At 38.3% G+C, this 19,711-nt stretch overlaps 1 protein-coding gene across 4 annotated transcripts in view; it reads right to left on the bottom strand.

Moving 5' to 3' along the window:
- Positions 1 to 19,711, bottom strand: part of LOC108714442 (tight junction protein ZO-2) — a 70,692-nt gene that overhangs the window by 21,140 nt on the left and 29,841 nt on the right. For 3 of the 4 annotated variants that reach the window (XM_018258701.2, XM_041564184.1, XM_018258680.2), the window contains 8 exons: positions 11,660 to 11,713; positions 9,207 to 9,331; positions 8,128 to 8,230; positions 7,125 to 7,731; positions 4,242 to 4,345; positions 3,462 to 3,615; positions 2,926 to 3,028; positions 571 to 725 (listed from right to left, as the gene is read on the bottom strand). In XM_018258701.2, the coding sequence (XP_018114190.1) occupies positions 571 to 725; positions 2,926 to 3,028; positions 3,462 to 3,615; positions 4,242 to 4,345; positions 7,125 to 7,731; positions 8,128 to 8,230; positions 9,207 to 9,331; positions 11,660 to 11,704 (1,396 nt within the window). In that variant the 5' untranslated portion in view covers positions 11,705 to 11,713. Of the gene's footprint in view, positions 1 to 570; positions 726 to 2,925; positions 3,029 to 3,461; positions 3,616 to 4,241; positions 4,346 to 7,124; positions 7,732 to 8,127; positions 8,231 to 9,206; positions 9,332 to 11,659; positions 11,714 to 14,270; positions 14,369 to 19,711 lie in introns of those variants that run through there. The other variant, XM_041564189.1, reaches the window with a different exon arrangement.

Raw genomic sequence — 19,711 nt, 5'->3', positions numbered from 1 at the left:
CTTTAGACAAACTAACCCCTCACTTCTCTGAACAGCAGCCTTTCAGCAAATCATTATCATAAGCTTCAAAATGAAAACAATTAGTTTTATCAGATCCTCCCTTGCTTTGCAGGATCAGGAAGTGGCTTCATATTCTTGTTTAGTGCCAAAAATAACAAAAACCATACAAATGTCTTAATAAAAACAATAGGCAAAAAGTGTGTTCAGGACAAGACATTCATTTGGCTCATGTTAAAAAGGTGTATAAAGGTCACTTTAAATAAGATGGAAATAATGCCCCAATCTGCCCGTCATCACTTCCATAGAGAACTATGAGCTGCCTGAAACTCACATAGTGAGTCACCCACATAGAGACAGACCTCTGCTCTAAACCACTCAAGCTACAATTTATGAGCAGAGGTCTACTTGTCACTGATTGGTGTGCTTCAATAAGCAACCTGTGTAATCTAGCCTATTGCTACTTAAAACAAATCTAATAAGAAATGGACCTCCAAATATAACTGAAAACTGATGTGTATCAATGAGCAAGGTTCATAAAAAAAGAGCAGACAGGATTTCACAGGGGCTGACCTGGTGCCTCTTCTTTACGTTCTTCCTCCTTGATTTTCTCAGGGATTACATAGCTAACAGAGACCGGAGGGGGTGTTTCTGTTGTACCCACTACTTTAAATGGAGTAGGCATGGCTCCCATTTTAGCTAGTCTGTTGGGAGGGTCTTCTTTGGAGCTGGCGGGAAAAAAAACACAACATAATAAAATACACATACTCTAGGATTATCAGCAGGCAACACTTTTTGATAAACAAATTATCAGCTTCCTGCTAGTTTCTCAAAAGGCTGTTGGAATGAAAAGTATCTTGGGAAATCACCTAGTCTTTGTGGCGACCAATCTCACCGAATGCCTTCCCTCACTCTTGCGCTGGCTAAAATGAAAAAATCGCAGGTGCTAAAGCACACGCGGCGGTTCGTTTTCCAAAGTTGCCTCACGAGGAAACTTTGGGCGACTTCGGAAAACGAATCGCTGTGTGTGCTTTAGTGCCGGCGATTTTTCATTTTATCCAACTCAAGAGTGAGGGAAGGCGTTCGGGGAGATTCGTCCCCGCAAAGACGAGGTGATTAGTCGCCAGGCGACTAAATCTCCCCGAATCGCCCAGTGTGCCCCTACCCTTATACAAAAAAACTGCAGCTGTTAGACTGTAACCTATTAAATGTAATGTATAATTGTATTATGTACAGTGGTGTGAAAAACTATTTGCCCCCTTCCTGATTTCTTATTCTTTTGCATGTTTGTCACACTTAAATGTTTCTGCTCATCAAAAACCGTTAACTATTAGTCAAAGATAACATAATTGAACACAAAATGCAGTTTTTAAATGAAGGTTTACGTTATTAAGGGAGAAAAAAAACTCCAAATCTACATGGGCCTGTGTGAAAAAGTGATTGCCCCCTTGTTAAAAAATAACTTAACTGTGGTTTATCACACCTGAGTTCAATTTCAAAGGTTATAAAGCCATTTCTAAAGCTTTGGGACTCCAGCGAACCACAGTGAGAGCCATTATCCACAAATGGCAAAAACATGGAACAGTGAACCTTCCCAGGAGTGGCCGGCCGACCAAAATTACCCCAAGAGCGCAGAGACAACTTATCCGAGAGGCCACAAAAGACCCCAGGACAACATCTAAAGAACTGCAGGCCTCACTTGCCTCAATTAAGGTCAGTGTTCACGACTCCACCATAAGAAAGAGACTGGGCAAAAACGGCCTGCATGGCAGATTTCCAAGGCGCAAACCACTTTTAAGCAAAAAGAACATTAAGGCTCGTCTCAATTCTACTAAAAAACATCTCAATGATTGCCAAGACTTTTGGGAAAATACCTTGTGGACCGACGAGACAAAAGTTGAAATTTTTGGAAGGTGCGCGTCCCGTTACATCTGGCGTAAAAGTAACACAGCATTTCAGAAAAAGAACATCATACCAACAGTAAAATATGGTGGTGGTAGTGTGATGGTCTGGGGTTGTTTTGCTGCTTCAGGACCTGGAAGACTTGCTGTGATAGATGGAACCATGAATTCTACTGTCTACCAAAAAATCCTGAAGGAGAATGTCCGGCCATCTGTTCGTCAACTCAAGCTGAAGCGATCTTGGGTGCTGCAGCAGGACAATGACCCAAAACACACCAGCAAATCCACCTCTGAATGGCTGAAGAAAAACAAAATGAAGACTTTGGAGTGGCCTAGTCAAAGTCCTGACCTGAATCCTATTGAGATGTTGTGGCATGACCTTAAAAAGGCGGTTCATGCTAGAAAACCCTCAAATAAAGCTGAATTACAACAATTCTGCAAAGATGAGAGGGCCAAAATTCCTCCAGAGCGCTGTAAAAGACTCGTTGCAAGTTATCGCAAACGCTTGATTGCAGTTATTGCTGCTAAGGGTGGCCCAACCAGTTATTAGGTTCAGGGGGAAATTACTTTTTCACACAGGTTTGGATTTCTTTTCTCCCTAAATAATAAAAACCCTCATTTAAAAACTGCATTTTGTGTTTACTTGTGTTATCTTTGACTAATAGTTAAATGTGTTTGATGATCAGTGTGACAAACATGCAAAACAATAAGAAATCAGGAAGGGGGCAAATAGTTTTTCACACCACTGTATGTCATTGCACAAATAATGACTGAATACTAGGTAAACACAAAGATCAGACAGACTCATTTCCTTGTAGTCATCCCCACTATGTGTGAATATGCAAACCACAAAAATGCTGATTAACAAAAACATTAAAGGCAGAATTAGATCTTTTGTATTCATGACTGTATATCCCTTTTACAAAAAAATGCATTTAACCTTTTGGAGAATTGCATCCATTTAAGTTCCTATTAATTAGATTCAAGGGAAAGTTATAATTTAAGTTTGCTGATGTATATTTCCCACCTGCTTTTCTCTCTCAGTTTTTCAGTGGAAGAATGAGAGTCAGAATGCTGTCGGCTGTCTTCCAGAGGTGAATTGGAACGATTGGATTCTATATCAGAAATATCTGTTTAAAGAGAGACAAAGATATAAATGTCACTTCAAAGGACTTTAACAACACAATCACTATTGCACATACCTTCTGGAAATACGAATAAGCATAACAAAATGTGTGGTCCCTGGCAACTAAGAAACGAACAACTGGAAATAACCTGTCATTTTTCGTATCATTAAGGCAAAACAAGTATTTTTAGGGCAAAGGGACTGCACCGGAAACAAGTGAATTTTTAATATCATGTTCCATCTATTACTGAAATGGCCTGGATATAGAGCATAGGCTAGAGAGATCAGCATGATCACGGAAAAATGAGGAACGTTACTTCCTCTTTACAGAGACTGCAGTTTGTGCGTGTTTGTTATTTATTGTAAATACCAATTTATAACAAAGCAACACTGTGTAGAGTTTCCACATAGAATATTAGCCTAGGTAAGCCACTTGCCTCCTATATCAGAGTCGCTATCATCCAGTGCAGGGATATTGATAAGGGTCTGACTGGCATCCCTCTGCACTAACAGCTGAAGTTTCCCTCTGGACCTCTCTATTAGTTTTCGAGCATCTGTTAGAGACATATTTTCTGTGACAGTGCCATTTATCTGTTAGGAAAAACGGACAAATATAATCAGAGCGACAACATAAGAGAATGCTCATCAAAAAATGTTGGTCCTGTTCAGAACTACAATTCCCAGCATTCACAGCAGTATCTGGCTGGTTAAGGATTTTTTTGCATAATAAAAGAAAAGAAAATTCTAAGCAACTTAAATATATGTTCATTGATTTGTTACTTGTAAATGCAACTGCTCTTGAAAGAAGTTTGTCTGTGGTACAATTTCCTTCCCTGCTTTCCCCAACTACTCATATCAATGATATATCAGTAGTGATGTATCCGTAGTCAGCTCTCCTGCAGCCAAGACTCAGTTTCATACAATTCATATTGTTTCTGTATTCTGTCAAACCAGAAGTTAATCGCAAAGAACAGCCAGATACTGCTTTTAATTCAAATTAATTTTATATATATATATATATATATATATATATATATATATATATATATATATATATATATATATATATATATATATATATATATACTTATGTATACATGATCATTATGTGCATGAGGGATACATAAGCAGTAATTTACTTCTACATTCTGATGGAACATGAAGCACTGCAGATGTGGAAAGATTTGTAATCACACATGGCAAAAGCCTTAACATACCTTAAGAACAATGTCTCCTTCATAGAGGTTTCCATCTCTTCTTGCAAGACCTGTATTTGTCATTTCTTTTATGAAAATCTGACTGCCAAGTCGCAAACCATATTCTACAGGAGACAAACAGACTCATTATGCATACTTCTAAAGATGTGTACAAAAATATACCAAACAGTTCTGAAATAACCACATTTCTTCATTATAACTCCATGGTACAGGTATAGGAACAGTTCTCCAGAATGCTTGAGACCTGGTGTTTTGGAACTTTCTAAATTTGGATCTACTAAAAAAATAATTTAAACCCAATAGGCTTGTTTTGCCTCCAATAAAGATTAATTATACTTAGTTTGGGATCACGTACAACTTACTGTTTTACTATTAAAGAACAGTAAATATTTAAAAAAAAAATTAATTATTTGATTAAAATGGAGTGTATAGGAGATGGTCTTCCTGAATTTGCAACTTTGTGGATGAGTTTTTGGATAACGGATCCCATACCTGTATGTCATGTATTTGTAAAGCTGTGTAATTAATTTTATTGAATGTGTAGCAGAGCAAAAAAAATAAAATAAAACAAGGGTTGCATCATTTTTACATTACTTTTCATGCAGGAAAATCATCCAATTTCTCTCTCTGTCTGCAATGGGTGGCATAAAGTCTAGTGGTGCTATTTCCTGCATTAAAGAGGTTGTTCACTTTTACATTAACTTTTAATACAGTGTAGAGTGATATTCTGATATATTCTTCAGTTGGTTTTCATTGTTGATTATTAGTGATTTTAAGTTATTTAGCTTTTCATTCAACAGCTGCAATTTCAGCAATCTGGTTGCTAGGTCCAAACTGGAATATAAATAGGAGAGGGCCTGAACAGAAAGAAGAGTAATAAAGAGAAGCAAGAACAATAAATATGTAACCTTACAGAGCATTTGTTTTGTAGATGGGGTCAGCGACCACCATTTGCAAGTCAGATGTAGTTGCTTAGAATTAGCCATTCTATAACTAAAAGTTAACTTAAAGGTGACCCACCCCTTTATGGTGGCTTGAAGTCAAAGCATAAAAGGGTGGTGTGAAGTGGCATTAAAAATCCTACAGTAAAAATAATATATAATGTTGCAGCCCATAGCTCTCCAGTTATGTACATGCTCCCACTGGCCAGACTTATTTGCTTGGTTAAAAACTGGGGCAGGGTACCAGGGTTGTACACCTGAGCTTGGATTTCTTTAGAATTACAAGACAGCAGTACATCTGAGTATATAAAACAGCCTTATGGCATAAAGTGTTGGCAAGGGCTTAAGCTATCCATAAATATCAGGATCGTTTGATGCTGTTACAGCTGATAATACAGCCGAGTAGTGATGAACAATGAAGGTTTGCCTACACCTCGGAGGGGGTTAAAAGTAATTTCCCTTGCTAATCACTAGTCTAATTTATTCACGTAAATGATAAATTGAAGTGCCTGCGTTTCAATTTAAAGATGGATTACATGAGAGGGTGGAACCTCAGTCCTTTCAAATTTATGGAGTGACTTTAGAAATCGATCACTAGCAAATGACTGGTCATTAGTAAACCTTTTTAGTTCCAAGTAACAAACACCCCTACACATTTCATTACTCAGGCACTTCTTTGTGATATGCTCTCATATATCTACGAGCTTTTGAAGAAATAGGGAATTCTATGGCTAAATCAAAATTATTCAAGGAACTGATTTATTCACACCTATCCCTTCATATAATTAAAGGCAGTTTTTAATAAACTGTCTAGAAGGCAAATTCTACTCAATATCTAAAAATAAATTGTTCAATATATGTCTACCTAACAGTTCAGCATTATGATTCAGTTTTTTTAATGCAGGGTGCAGTTAATCCCAAGCATTCCAGTGCCATTATCCCATCCCTGTATATATTCAAGAAGCCAGAAGGGGAGGCGTTACTTGGCATTCCATGCGCATTATTGGCTATTGTTGCTACGCTAGCTGACCAGGGACACAAACAGAACTTTCCTTAGTAGGCAAAAGTCCCCAAGTATTTTTTCTTGGCTTATATAGCAGAGATTCAATAAAACTATGCCAGCACAAGTATTGTCCTATAGTAAGCACAATTATGCAGGAACATATGTTTTCCTTAAAGGATAACTACACCCTAAAAATGAATATAGTTAAAAATGCCATCATTAATATACTGCACTTATTGTACCAGCCTAAAGTTTCAGCTTCTCAATAGCAGCAATAAGCCAGGACTTCAAACTTGTCACAGGGGGGTCATCATCTTGGAAAATGTCTGCGATACTCACATGTTCAGTGGGCTCTGAGCAGCTGTTGAGAAGCTAAGCTTAGGGGTCGTTGCTAATTTACAAGCAGAAAATGAGGCCTGTCAGTAATATAAGCTGATACTACAAGTCTGATTATTAAATGCTGGTGATAATTGCACTGGTTTCTGAGCCGACATGTAGTAATCTGTATTAATTACTAATTAGCCTTATAGTGTGACATTTCTATTCTGTATATACAGTATATTTTGAATTGACCCCTAAGTTCAGTAACTGACAGCAGCACAGAGCGTGTGTTGGGAATCTGCAGAAGAGAAGATGGGGAGCTACTGGGGCATTTTTGGAGGCACAGATCTTCACTGCTAAAGGGCTGTGTTTGCCTTGGATTGGTACAGAAGCCCAAAACATAATGTACAACATGTCTATCCTACTTCTTTAGTTGAGCTTTAGTTCTCCATTAAAGGCAAACATAGAGGCCAAGTAAATGACCAGTTACCCCTTAATGTTCTAAAATCACATAATAAACTTGGATGCACATACAAAATTTAATAGGAGACTATCCTCTTCATGTTGGAAAAGGTTAGCTTAAAACCCTGCCCCTTCCTGATTGCAGAGCATGCCTACCTTCACTGGGCTTGTTCTTACTAAGCAGAACACTGATGGGTTTATCTAGTCCTTTGTAAGCTGAAACAGCTTGTCTGTGTGGTTCAGGTGAAGGGCTGTGGGACTGAAGCCTTTCACGAGTGCGATAGACTGGCATCTCCTTCTCACTTCTGTAGTCAGGTGCTAGTCTCTTGCCATTGCTCCGATCTGGGCTGTAGTCTCCGCTGTAGCTGCGTTCAAAGGATTCCTCTCTGTCCACAATCTTCTTGTGATCAGTTCTGTATCTACGTTCTTCACTATGGTCACGCTCTAGGCTTCTACCCCTACTGCGCTCTCGTCTGTATTCTCGCTCATCATCGAGGTCCCTCTCCCGGCTCGGCCCACGGGCCCGGTCTTGGTCCATGTCATAGGAACGACCTCTGTCCTGGTTCTTGCTATAGCCTCTGTCTGGACTCGAGTCTCTACTGTGATGACCGTTTCCACTATGCCAACTCTCACTGTAGCCGCTGTAAGCACTTCTGTGATCAAAAGGGCCATCATCATCCACAGCGTCAATATCTCTAGGGTCCAGCTCAGGAGAAGGTGACCTCCTTGCAGTGACCTGAACTTTTCGGGGTCTTTTCACAACCTAGTACAGATTGAAGAAATCCATAAAATATTATTTAATCTGTTCAACACATGCACAAAAATATTATTCATACAGAGTTTGATGTGTCTGTACAGGTACTGTCAGCCAGTTTTCAAACAAAGTTGTCTATATTTGCCTGTGTGTATCAGTTTATATAACTATGATTGGGCATATTAGATTGAAAATCCATTTGACAGTGGTCATTACTGACGTGCACATATGATCACTGGCTAAATGGATAATATAGCACCCACCTGATCTGATCTTTGCTGTGTGCAGCAAAATTGGTCAATAATTTTGTTTGACTCTATTATTAAGAAGTGACTTCTACTTCTCTGTACCTATCATGACCACAAGAAATCCTCAAATGTTGTAACCAACAAAGTAGACACTTACTATGACAGCTGTTTTTCCACATTTCCGAAGCTGCTGAACAGCAAATGAATGGAGCACATTATCCATTAAGGTCCCGTTAACCATAACCACACGATCATTTACTCTGAAAAAAATGGAAACGAATATTATGTTTTTTTAAACCGCTGGTAAAGCATATTGAGCATTTTCATGCTATAACTAGCAAAAATGCCTTAAAATAAGCGAAGTCTAACAATAAGAATATCATTGAAAACACCCCTCTCACCCTCTCTGTAACATGTATTAAAAGGGTAAAATTTAATAAAAGCATTTTGTTTCCCTATTAACAATAGTTCATAACCAATAGGTACCTTCAAAAATCTAGGTGAGATGAGATACAGTGGAAAACTTATGTTTGAAAACACTGCTGTTTGTGTGCACTACAGTAAAGCATATATTTTGCCAAAATATTTAAGGTTCTGAGCAATCCTTAACCCAAGTAATAATAAAATGGGAAAACTATATAAAGAATAACATATCTTAGAAAACTGCAACCATGTTATAAGCCAACACAAGACCACCAAAATACAAGATAGCAAAAATAAATATTTTTGACGGAAGATTAGACTGTTGGTCTCCCCAACCAGAACATAGCAGATTTTTAATACAATATTTGTATGAATACAAATTTGTTGAATACAATATGCCCCAGGAACATGAAGAAATATTACAGCCCCAAATTCAAAATAGCTTGTGAAGCTATATCAGAACTATGTTATAAATCTGTTATAAAACATTTATTTAAAAATAATTATTCATTTAAAAATAATTATTTTTAGCATAATTTGGGACAATGGATTTGGCAGAGTCATGAATTCACCATAAAATATTTAGTTGAATTGTCAATGTTGGTTTCCCAGTGCTTTGACATGGTTTGCATTCAGTTTAGCTGAATGCTAGCTGGTTTGGCCAGTAATGAAAATGGCAAAAGGTACTTGTATTAGGCTGAATGAATATAATATTGTGTCCAGCAACCTACAAAACACAATCTCCACCCCAGAGAGTATTAGAAAAAGAATCAAAACAAGAATTTTAAGAGACCAGTTGGTGTCAGTACTTACTGTAGAAAGGCATCTGCTGGGCCACCAGGAAGCACATCTGAGATGACAATTGAAGGTTCTCCATTTTCAAAATGGGGATTATCTTTGCCTCCAGAGACAGCAATGCCAAACCCCTTTTTGCTATCCTGAAATAAGCACAACAAAAATCCATAAAGAACAGAAAAAAATGAACTATGGTCCATGGTTCTGACCAACACCAATGAGCACATTCTAGAAATAGAAATGAAATAATGGATTTCTAAAAGAGCCAAGGAATAAATGAGAGTGACTGTCTGCTATTATAAGAAAGCACTGTACACCCAGTCTGTGTAGAGACACATGTAATGGATTTGGGCACAAGCTTAAATCTACTCCATGTGTCTGCACAGAGTCCACTGTCCTGCCTTTCAGTGCAGTGACAGGATGGAGCAGATAACAGTGTACTGGCTGTTCCTCTGCCTGTGTTTATCTGCTGGCAGGGAAAAGGCTATGTGTGGCATTAGCCTAAAAAGGAATATTTTAATTGAGACATAGCTACTGAACCTATGTGGTGAGTTATAAACACATATTAATTGTAATTCTGAAACTGCACTCCCATTCAAAACCCGTTATGAAGGGGTGGATTTTTCTGCCTCTATGGAGAAATTTTTTTCTCGTTCATGTACAACAGACAGCTCTATGGCAAATTATAAACTAACTTTACTAAGGGGGAAGTCTACCTTTAAATAAACATTTTGTATGGACCTATTTTAAGCCGCTTTTAATTTGGTAATCTGTTTTATGACTTTCTAACAAAAACACTTCTTGAAATCCCCCTGCCCCCTGGGAACCAAACAACAGGTTGACTATAAGGCTTAAATCTTATAGTTCCTATTTTTTTATTGCTTATATTTCTATTCATGCCATCTACTGTTCATCCATTCTGCTTTTTTAATTGATGCCTGGCAGCTAGGGCAATTAAGTTCTAGCACCCATACAAGTAAATATGATACACCTTTAAAATAATATAATAACAATGCATTTAAAACAGCTGTGCTTCTGAGTAGTTCTCCAATACTATGGAATAGTTACACATTGTCCAATAGCATGGAATAGTTACACATTATCCTTAACAACAATGCACTTCTGGGTAATTCTCCTATATTATGAAATTACATAATGCATAGTGATGTGCTTCTGTCATGCTTCCATCACCGACTTTAAATTTTGTTATATTTTACAATAGGATGTATATTATTCATTCATAACTTCAGATATCCTCAGATTTATATATGGGGTATATTATACCCTGTATAACGATAATAAGAATTGATTTAGTTGTGTTTCCAGCTGTTGTTAGGCAAGAAACATAGCCATTGCCAGGATGTCACTCACACCCTCCTTACAACCAGGGATGACAAAATATCTGGGTCATCAGTAGGTAAATATTATTGCAAGGGTATGCTGCTTTGGAAGGAGAAAAAGCACACAGCCTGTATTTATTAGTAGGAATTAGAACTGTAGAGCACATAACAGGAACGGAGCCCTTCCTCAGGTAGAAAATCTAGGTCACAGCCACGGCCATGTGTTTTGATATCTTTGATGTATGGTATAATGCAGGGATCCCCAACCTTTTTTACCGGTGAGACACATTTAAATGTAAAAAAAGAGTTGGAGAGCAACACAAGCATGAAAAGAGTTTTGGTAGTCTGGCAATCTACAAGAGGATCTATTCTGCAGCTGGTTTTTATGCCTCCAAAACTTGCCTCCAAGCTAGGAAATTAAAAATAAGCACCTATATTGAGGTCACTGGGAGCAACATCCAAGGCATTGGAGAGCAGCATGTTGCTCACGAGCCACTGGTTGAGCCCCTAGTGCAAGCATAGGGGCTCAGCCTTACAGTAGACATCACATGAATTTATACTTCGTTAGTCTGACTTAGATGCTGAATTAGATGTGTTATACCTTCATGTAGAATCTAGAGATTCACATGTCTGTCAATAATAAAGTTGCCACCCAGCATGTATTTCAGTGGTCTAGGTGGTCAAACGCTGCCTGGGGCTGAAGGTAGCCTCCAGACCACCCAGGTATGCCCCTGATCTGCACAAATATGTCCCCAGCCCACCCCGTTAAGCTTACCTGATCCAAATCTTCCTCCATTTATTTCACTGCCAGTAATTTTTATTTAAATATGTGGCAACACTAGTTTGTAAACCTGATTGTGTTTATTTTCAACTGTATGTATTTTAAGGGAGAAGCAACAACATAAACTACAAACAATGTAAACTACATTTCCAGCATATAGCAGAATATGTTTGTATCACTAAATTAATAAACTGACCCAGACACAAAGGGGGTATATATATTTATAGCCCCAGGCAAAAAAGATTAACAGCATGTCGAAAAGGATTAAGAGCAGTCAGATCACAAGACTAATATATATGACTGATGTTTAAATTAAAAAAAAAAGGGGGGGTAACATTTAATGAGCTTACCTTTTGCAAGGTCACTGTGAACTGCTCCCATATGAGTTCTTCCATGCTAGAGGCCTGCAGATTGAAAAAAAGGAGGGCAACATAATCAATACCCGTCCAGCAACAATTCATAGCACCATAACATTTATAACAGCCACTCATATAACAGCGCTATTCAGTCATAATAGTAATCAGTGGTTAGGAAGGTTATCATTTGCTTGGCTTTACATAAAAGCATTAAAAAGAAAAAATTAAGTGATGATAGCCAATGACAGGAAAATGGTAAAAAGACAATTGCTTAGCACCCCCTTTTTCTGAATGGGATTCATTATCTGCATAACACTTTGGGATACAACAGTGATCTACACAAACTGCACATCATGGTGTAACCAATGCTTTTGGGAACAAATTTGATCCTGTATGAGTGCCAGAGTGCATTTCAGTTAAAAGGACACACCTTTGGAATATATGCATTAGCTAAAGAGGAAACCCTAAATACATTTTCGTCATCTAAAAATAGTCTTCCTGTGTGCTAAATCCAGTTTATCATCAATATATATCCTCCTATTAGTATTAAAGTTATACACCCACTCAGACTGTTAATTCTATAGGGTAGGAACCTTATATTAAAGGGTGGTTCACCTTTAAACAACTAGATCACCAGAAATAAAAACTTTTTCCAATAACTTTCTATTTTCTATGTGTGACCGTTTTTCTAATACTGAAGTGTAAAATGTAATTTCTCTTCTTCTGAAGCAGCTCTGGGAGGGGGGTTGCCAATCCTGTAAACTGTTCTAAATGGATACATTTAGTTGATACATTTCTTATCTTCGTCCCAGCTGAACAGAATCTCTGGGTTTCGTTACAGGCAGCTTTTAGAATTGATACAATAGTTACTAATACTCCAGAGATGCTGAGAAATGTATTAACTAAATGTTGGAAAATTGTAACAGTTCAGAATCTGCACCTGAATTACTGAGCTGCCAGACTCAAACACCAGTGACACGAATATTCAACTTTAAACTTAGATTTTGGAAAAACAGTAAAAAAGAAATAATGGAAAGTAATTGAAAAACGTCTATTTCTGGGGAACAATCTAAAAACAACTGAATTGAAAAAAGTGTTTGGAAGGTGAACAACCCCTTTAAGTCTATTTCTATGTGATATTTATTACAACACTTGTACTCCTTAAGTGTACTTTTCCATATAACAGAAATACCCCTTATCTCAAAATCCCCTGGTTTAAAGCATTGTGGAGAATATATTCCATATGTGCACTAATAGACAAATGTTAAAGTAAATTCTGTATAATTAGGCTTGGGCACCAACACTTATTACTAAATTAGAGCTCTCAGCATCCACAGACATATGTTATAGAGAAACACTGTGTCACATAACCTTAAATCCAACAGGAGCTTGCAGGACATCTAAACAATTCCCTATGCAATAGTAGACAGGCCCGGATTTGTGGCGAGGCCATAAAGGCCCGGGCCTAGGGCGGCAAAATGTGAGGGTGGCATGCCACCTAGCCACTTTCTGTGGAGCACTAGGGACGCGCAGCTCCCCAGTGCTGCTGCGCTTGCTCGCGTGCACTCACGAGGAAAGGGGCAGTGCCGGCACTAGGACTGCTCGGCCCAGGGGCGCTAGGACTGCGCGGAATAGGAACGCGGCCGAAAAGGAAATCCGGCCCTGATAGTAGACAAATGCAGTCAGCTGTTTTCCATGACTACAGATTTACTGAAAACAGTGGGGCTCATTTACAAACTTCACACAGGGAAGAATGATTCGCACAGTGAAAATATTTGCCTTTTGCATGGTTATATTTATAAAGCTGGATAAGAGTGGTGTACTTAATGTGCAAACAGAATTGCGTATTTTTTTTTCACACTGCGAATGTGCATAACAGCTTTTTAAAATATGTAGAAAAATGCAAATTGCAAATACTCTACATCTGAGTTAAGCCACAACTTTGGTGGCGGAGAAAATATTTGCAAATTTCAAAGTTACTGTCAACACTAGTTCCGCACACACAACAACCTCACACACTGGGTGCACTCATTTCTGAAAAATTTATTCACAATGCGAAGTCGCAAAAACCACTGCACAGCAGTGCAATATTTTAGCATTCAGGAAAAAGTATGGGCAATACAACCATTTGTGAATAAATATGCACTGTGCAAACTTTATAAATGACCCCCAGTGTGTGTATGGTCAAATCCAATTTATAATTCTAATTATACTTTGTTTATATAGCAGGAAATATTCTGCAGCATTTTTACAGAAAGAAAGCACGCAGATAGCACTTGCTTGAAATCAAACAGAGAACAATGCTGGCTCTATGTCACGTTGTACATTTCTGTTAAAGAGGTTGTTCACCTTCCAACACTTTTTTCAGTTCAGCTGTTTTCAGATACTTCACCAGAAATGAAGACTTTTTCCAATTACTTTAAATTTTCTATTTGTGGCCATTTTTCTAATATGTCTTTCTGTCTTTCTAAAGCATCTGGGGGAGTCAAGTAGGTATGGCTCAAGTACAACAATGGCCCATATATGAAACCAAGTCAAATAACATAAGCTTCCTGAAGTTTCCTCAGCACTCACTCAACACCTCTTAGTGGAAACAAAGTATTACCTGATCCTGAAATCGGACAGTCATTTTGCTAGGCATTCAGAATATGTAGCATTGCTGTTTTCATTCAGTTTGCTCAGAGTTTCGGTGCACACTGCGTGCACCACTTCCTGTATCACTCCAGGCAGCAGTGTAATTGTTGATATACCTGACGTTTACTTGTCCAGCATGCAACGTAATGGAGGCGGGGTTGAACACATACTATTTTTACACTAACAGATCACCTTTCAGCCTAGTAATCGGATACCCGCTGGTTACAAAAGACAGGAGCGGATTTCTGTTTTGCTCACAGAATATACCTTTACTAGATGAACGCCGGCAAGTGAGTAAAGGACAGGAATACAGTGGTGTGAAAAACTATTTGCCCCCTTCCTGATTTCTTATTCTTTTGCATGTTTGTCACACAAAATGTTTCTGATCATCAAACACATTTAACTATTAGTCAAAGATAACACAAGTAAACACAAAATGCAGTTTTTAAATGAGGGTTTTTATTATTTAGGGAGAAAAGAAATCCAAACCTGTGTGAAAAAGTAATTGCCCCCTGAACCTAATAACTGGTTGGGCCACCCTTAGCAGCAATAACTGCAATCAAGCGTTTGCGATAACTTGCAACGAGTCTTTTACAGCGCTCTGGAGGAATTTTGGCCCACTCATCTTTGCAGAATTGTTGTAATTCAGCTTTATTTGAGGGTTTTCTAGCATGAACCGCCTTTTTAAGGTCATGCCACAACATCTCAATAGGATTCAGGTCAGGACTTTGACTAGGCCACTCCAAAGTCTTCATTTTGTTTTTCTTCAGCCATTCAGAGGTGGATTTGCTGGTGTGTTTTGGGTCATTGTCCTGCTGCAGCACCAAGATCGCTTCAGCTTGAGTTGACGAACAGATGGCCGGACATTCTCCTTCAGGATTTTTTGGTAGACAGTAGAATTCATGGTTCCATCTATCACAGCAAGTCTTCCAGGTCCTGAAGCAGCAAAACAACCCCAGACCATCACACTACCACCACCATATTTTACTGTTGGTATGATGTTCTTTTTCTGAAATGCTGTGTTACTTTTACGCCAGAGGTAACGGGACGCGCACCTTCCAAAAAGTTCAACTTTTGTCTCGTCGGTCCACAAGGTATTTTCCCAAAAGTCTTGGCAATCATTGAGATGTTTTTTAGCAAAATTGAGACGAGCCTTAATGTTCTTTTTGCTTAAAAGTGGTTTGCGCCTTGGAAATCTGCCATGCAGGCCGTTTTTGCCCAGTCTCTTTCTTATGGTGGAGTCGTGAACACGGACCTTAATTGAGGCAAGTGAGGCCTGCAGTTCTTTAGATGTTGTCCTGGGGTCTTTTGTGGCCTCTCGGATGAGTTGTCTCTGCGCTCTTGGGGTAATTTTGGTCGGCCGGCCACTCCTGGGAAGGTTCACCACTGTTCCATGTTTTTGCCATTTGTGGATAATGGCTCTCACTGTGGTTCACTGGAGTCCCAAAGCTTTAGAAATGGCTTTATAACCTTTGAAATTGAACTCAGGTGTGATAAACCACAGTTAAGTTATTTTTTAACAAGGGGGGCAATCACTTTTTCACACAGGCCCATGTAGATTTGGAGTTTTTTTTCTCCCTTAATAACGTAAACCTTCATTTAAAAACGGCATTTTGTGTTCAATTATGTTATCTTTGACTAATAGTTAACGGTTTTTGATAAGCAGAAACATTTAAGTGTGACAAACATGCAAAAGAATAAGAAATCAGGAAGGGGGCAAATAGTTTTTCACACCACTGTATATGCAATGTTTCTGATATAGAATTATAAGCATTTAGAGCTGACAAAGAAAATTGCAATTCATGTGCTGACATTAACAGCATGTTTTTTTAATCTGGTGGAAATGTTGTCCCCCACCAGTTACCAGAGCCCACATTACTCTAACCATGGCCCAGAAAGAAAGTTCTAACAGAGCACCTTGCAACACCATTAAGCTAGATGGGGTGTGAGGCTTTAAAAAGAAACAGGAGAGGTATGTGGCCCATGACAGAAGCAATGGTGAAGTTTACAACATCCCCTCATGTCATATTTGACCCGCACCTCATCCAAATCCACCTCTGATGTTAATGAGGGTCAGGGCTATGGATATGCAAAAAGGTTTAAGAATATTTTTACTGAAGAGGGAATGGCAATATTTGCACCATGGCTGGGTTGTGTAATGTTCCCAGAGCACTGTCATCAGTTAGATAGGAACCCTAGGGCAGCCTTTCTTTGCCCAGACAGATAATCCTGTCTATGAATCTGCTTATTTGCACAGTTGAATAAGTAGGTCTACTGCAAAAGTAGCAGGGGCCATGCCTACTTTTCTTCATATCTACTACCTTCTGCTTATATGAATGCACCTGATGAAAGGATCACTGAATTGGCCATAAATGTAAAGGTGGCCATAGACGCACCAATAATTTCTTACAAAACAAATTTTAGTACAATATTTGGTGAGTGTATGGAGAGAGACGAACCGACCAATATCAGCAGAAGACTTGGATATGGGCAGGCTTGTCGATCAGGCTGGTTGTAAAATTTTGATGGGCACCCGAACATTAGCCACTGTTAGTGCGTAATTGACAGGTACAGGTAGAATTCTATTGTTTCTACCTGTATATTGGACAATACAGCTCTAAAGTGTCTATTGAAACAAATGATCTTTCCTGAAAAGATCTTTTCCAGGAAAGATCATAATTGTTACATCTATGGACACTTTAAGTGGCTAAATTACCCATAATTCACTTATCTGACCTATGGATAGCTAGAGACTTTCTTTTAGTATTTATAGAATGGCCTGTTCTAAGCAACTTTTCAATTGGTCTTCATTTGTTATAGTTTTTGAATAATTTGTCGCCTTCTGCCTTTTTACTGCTCTCCCTGGGTCCCAAAACCTTTTACTCTGTGAGGAGCCATTTTAATGTTGTTACAACTTATTCTCCTATTCAGGCCCTCTACTATTCAACTTCCAGCCTCTAACACACCACAGCATTCCAAAATAGAGAATTGTGTTTAAATAATTTAAAAAACACAAAAAAAATGAAAAGACCAATTGCCAATTGTCTCTGAATATATCACAGACCGCAGTATACAAACAGTTAATGTAAAGGTGAACACAAGTGTGCACATCATACCTCCCAACTGTCCCGTTTTTAGAGGGACAGTCCCTCTTTTGACAGCTCAAACCTGCAGTCCCTCATTTGTACTGAAATGTCCCGTTTTTCTCTGCAATGAACAGCCAGAAAAGGAAACAAGGTTACTAACTTAATTGGCTTTTGCCAGAGAGCCCAGAACAGCTACAGCAGCTGATAAGATACTTTTGTAACAATTTCAAGATAAGCAAATAAGTAATTGTAACAATATAAGATAACAGGTTCCTTGGGAAATGTTAGACTCACAGCTTAAAGGGCAATTCACCTTCATTAGCAAAACTGTAATAAGTGGGGGAAAAAAACAGAAATATGTTCAAACTTTCATAACCTGCCAAATTTTGTAAAATGAACATGGTAATTAGGGGGTGAGGCCACAAAAATGGGCTTGGTCAAAGAATTTGCCACGCTACACGCGCCAACTTTTTTGTCCCGCTTTTTATTTCCAAATTGTTGGGAGGTATGGCACATGGAGCAGTTCTTGGGGCTAAAACACAAACATTTGAATTTCTACTCGACAGTCCAGATTTTTTTGTTGAGTATTTAGTGTCAGAAAGTAACAGTTTGCTTATAAAATTGCTAAAAACACAAGGACAACATTGCCATCAGACAAAAATTTAAGGTATTGTGGCCCTTTAAATACCATGGGTTAATCCTCACTTCAGACTTTATTTTAATATATATTTAAATTTTAAGAAATCACCATTTTCCATGCAATTTAAGTTTTAAACAAGAGTTCACTATAAAATAACATTTAAAAACCCCATACGCCAGCAGAGTAAAAAAAGGAACAATAACAAGCCTGTGTGTAGGTAATTAGCATACAGTCACTGTTTGTACAGACTGTAGCTGCAGTTGAAGATCAGGCAACCAATGCACAAACAAAACTAATAGCTTATGCCGGCTAAGAATACAGCTACCCACTGTGCGCCACAGACAATACTGTTATTCAGCAACGCCACAGTGGAAACTGCCTCTCCTTCTCAGGACACAATACATTCCTGGCATACTTTTAATCCTTTCAAACTCAAAAAGGGAAACAGAGGAAAGAAAAGAAATGGGGAAATATAAACTGCCATAAAAATTAAAGCCACGATTTATGGTCTAAAATAAATTCATACAAACTTTTATACAATTGGTAGGGTGAGAAAAATCATTACAGTAACCACAAGCATTACACGTTTAAAAAACATGGTTTTCCAAGAATTCTCTTATCCCTTTTCCACTTTCTCCCCTAGTTCCTTGCCAAGAATGCCAAGAACTGGGAGGAAGGTTTGTATCATCCATTTAAATGATGGCAGCAACTTATTAAGTATATTTAATGTTATTGACAGTTCCCACGTAAATGTATAGCTAGCATATGCAGAAAAGCAATGTTCTGTGCCATTATGTTTTTTTTTATGGGGTATGTGTGTCCATAACCTAAAAAGTTAATTTTAAGGCAAGCATCCCACTTAAAACCAAAAGCACCGAACATAAAAATGGAATGAGCTTAATCAGCTAAACAGCAGTTATTGCAAAGTTAAAGGCAGTGAACCAACAATGGACTACTGTGTGTCAGCCAAAATACAATGTACCACAACTGGATTCTTTCATAATGCACAGAGCATATTATAAAGTTTCAGCATATACTGGCTCTGGCCAAATGAAAGGACAGCAAGTACAGGAATGGGATCCATTATCTGGAAACCCGTTATCCAGAAAGCTCTGAGTTACGGAAAGGACGTCTCCTATAGACTCCATTTTATCCAAATAATTAAATTTTTTCAAATTATTTCCTTTGTCTATGTAATAATAAAATAGTACCTTGCACTTGATTAAAACTCAGATATAATTAATTCTTACTGGAAGCAAAACTAGACTACTGGGTTTATTTAATGTTTACATAATTTTCTAGTACACTTTAGGTATGAAGATACAAATTACAGAAAGACCAGTTATCCGGAAAATCACAGGTCCATAGCATTCTGGAAACAGGTCCCATACCTGCAATACCAGAAGAGCAACCACAGAATTTTGCCTGTGTGTATAGAGATCTCTGTCTGCATAATGGATACCCCTTAACATGTACAGAGTTTGATTCAATCACTTTTGTTGTAACTATGTCCCCAGTGACTGCAGCCAGCCTGGAACTATGCAAACTAGTCACATCGATGCAGGTCACCCAATGGAAAGCTCACGTGCCACAAGGCGATATCAGTGTCTCCATTGTTGTCCATAGTACAGGGCTAAATATTTGCTGCACCAACCACAGAATGCACTACTTACAGCTTGTGACGCA

This window comes from Xenopus laevis, chromosome 1L (assembly GCF_017654675.1).
Source record: "Xenopus laevis strain J_2021 chromosome 1L, Xenopus_laevis_v10.1, whole genome shotgun sequence".
NCBI lineage: Eukaryota > Metazoa > Chordata > Amphibia > Anura > Pipidae > Xenopus > Xenopus laevis.
This window is presented reverse-complemented; position numbering and strand designations above follow the sequence as displayed.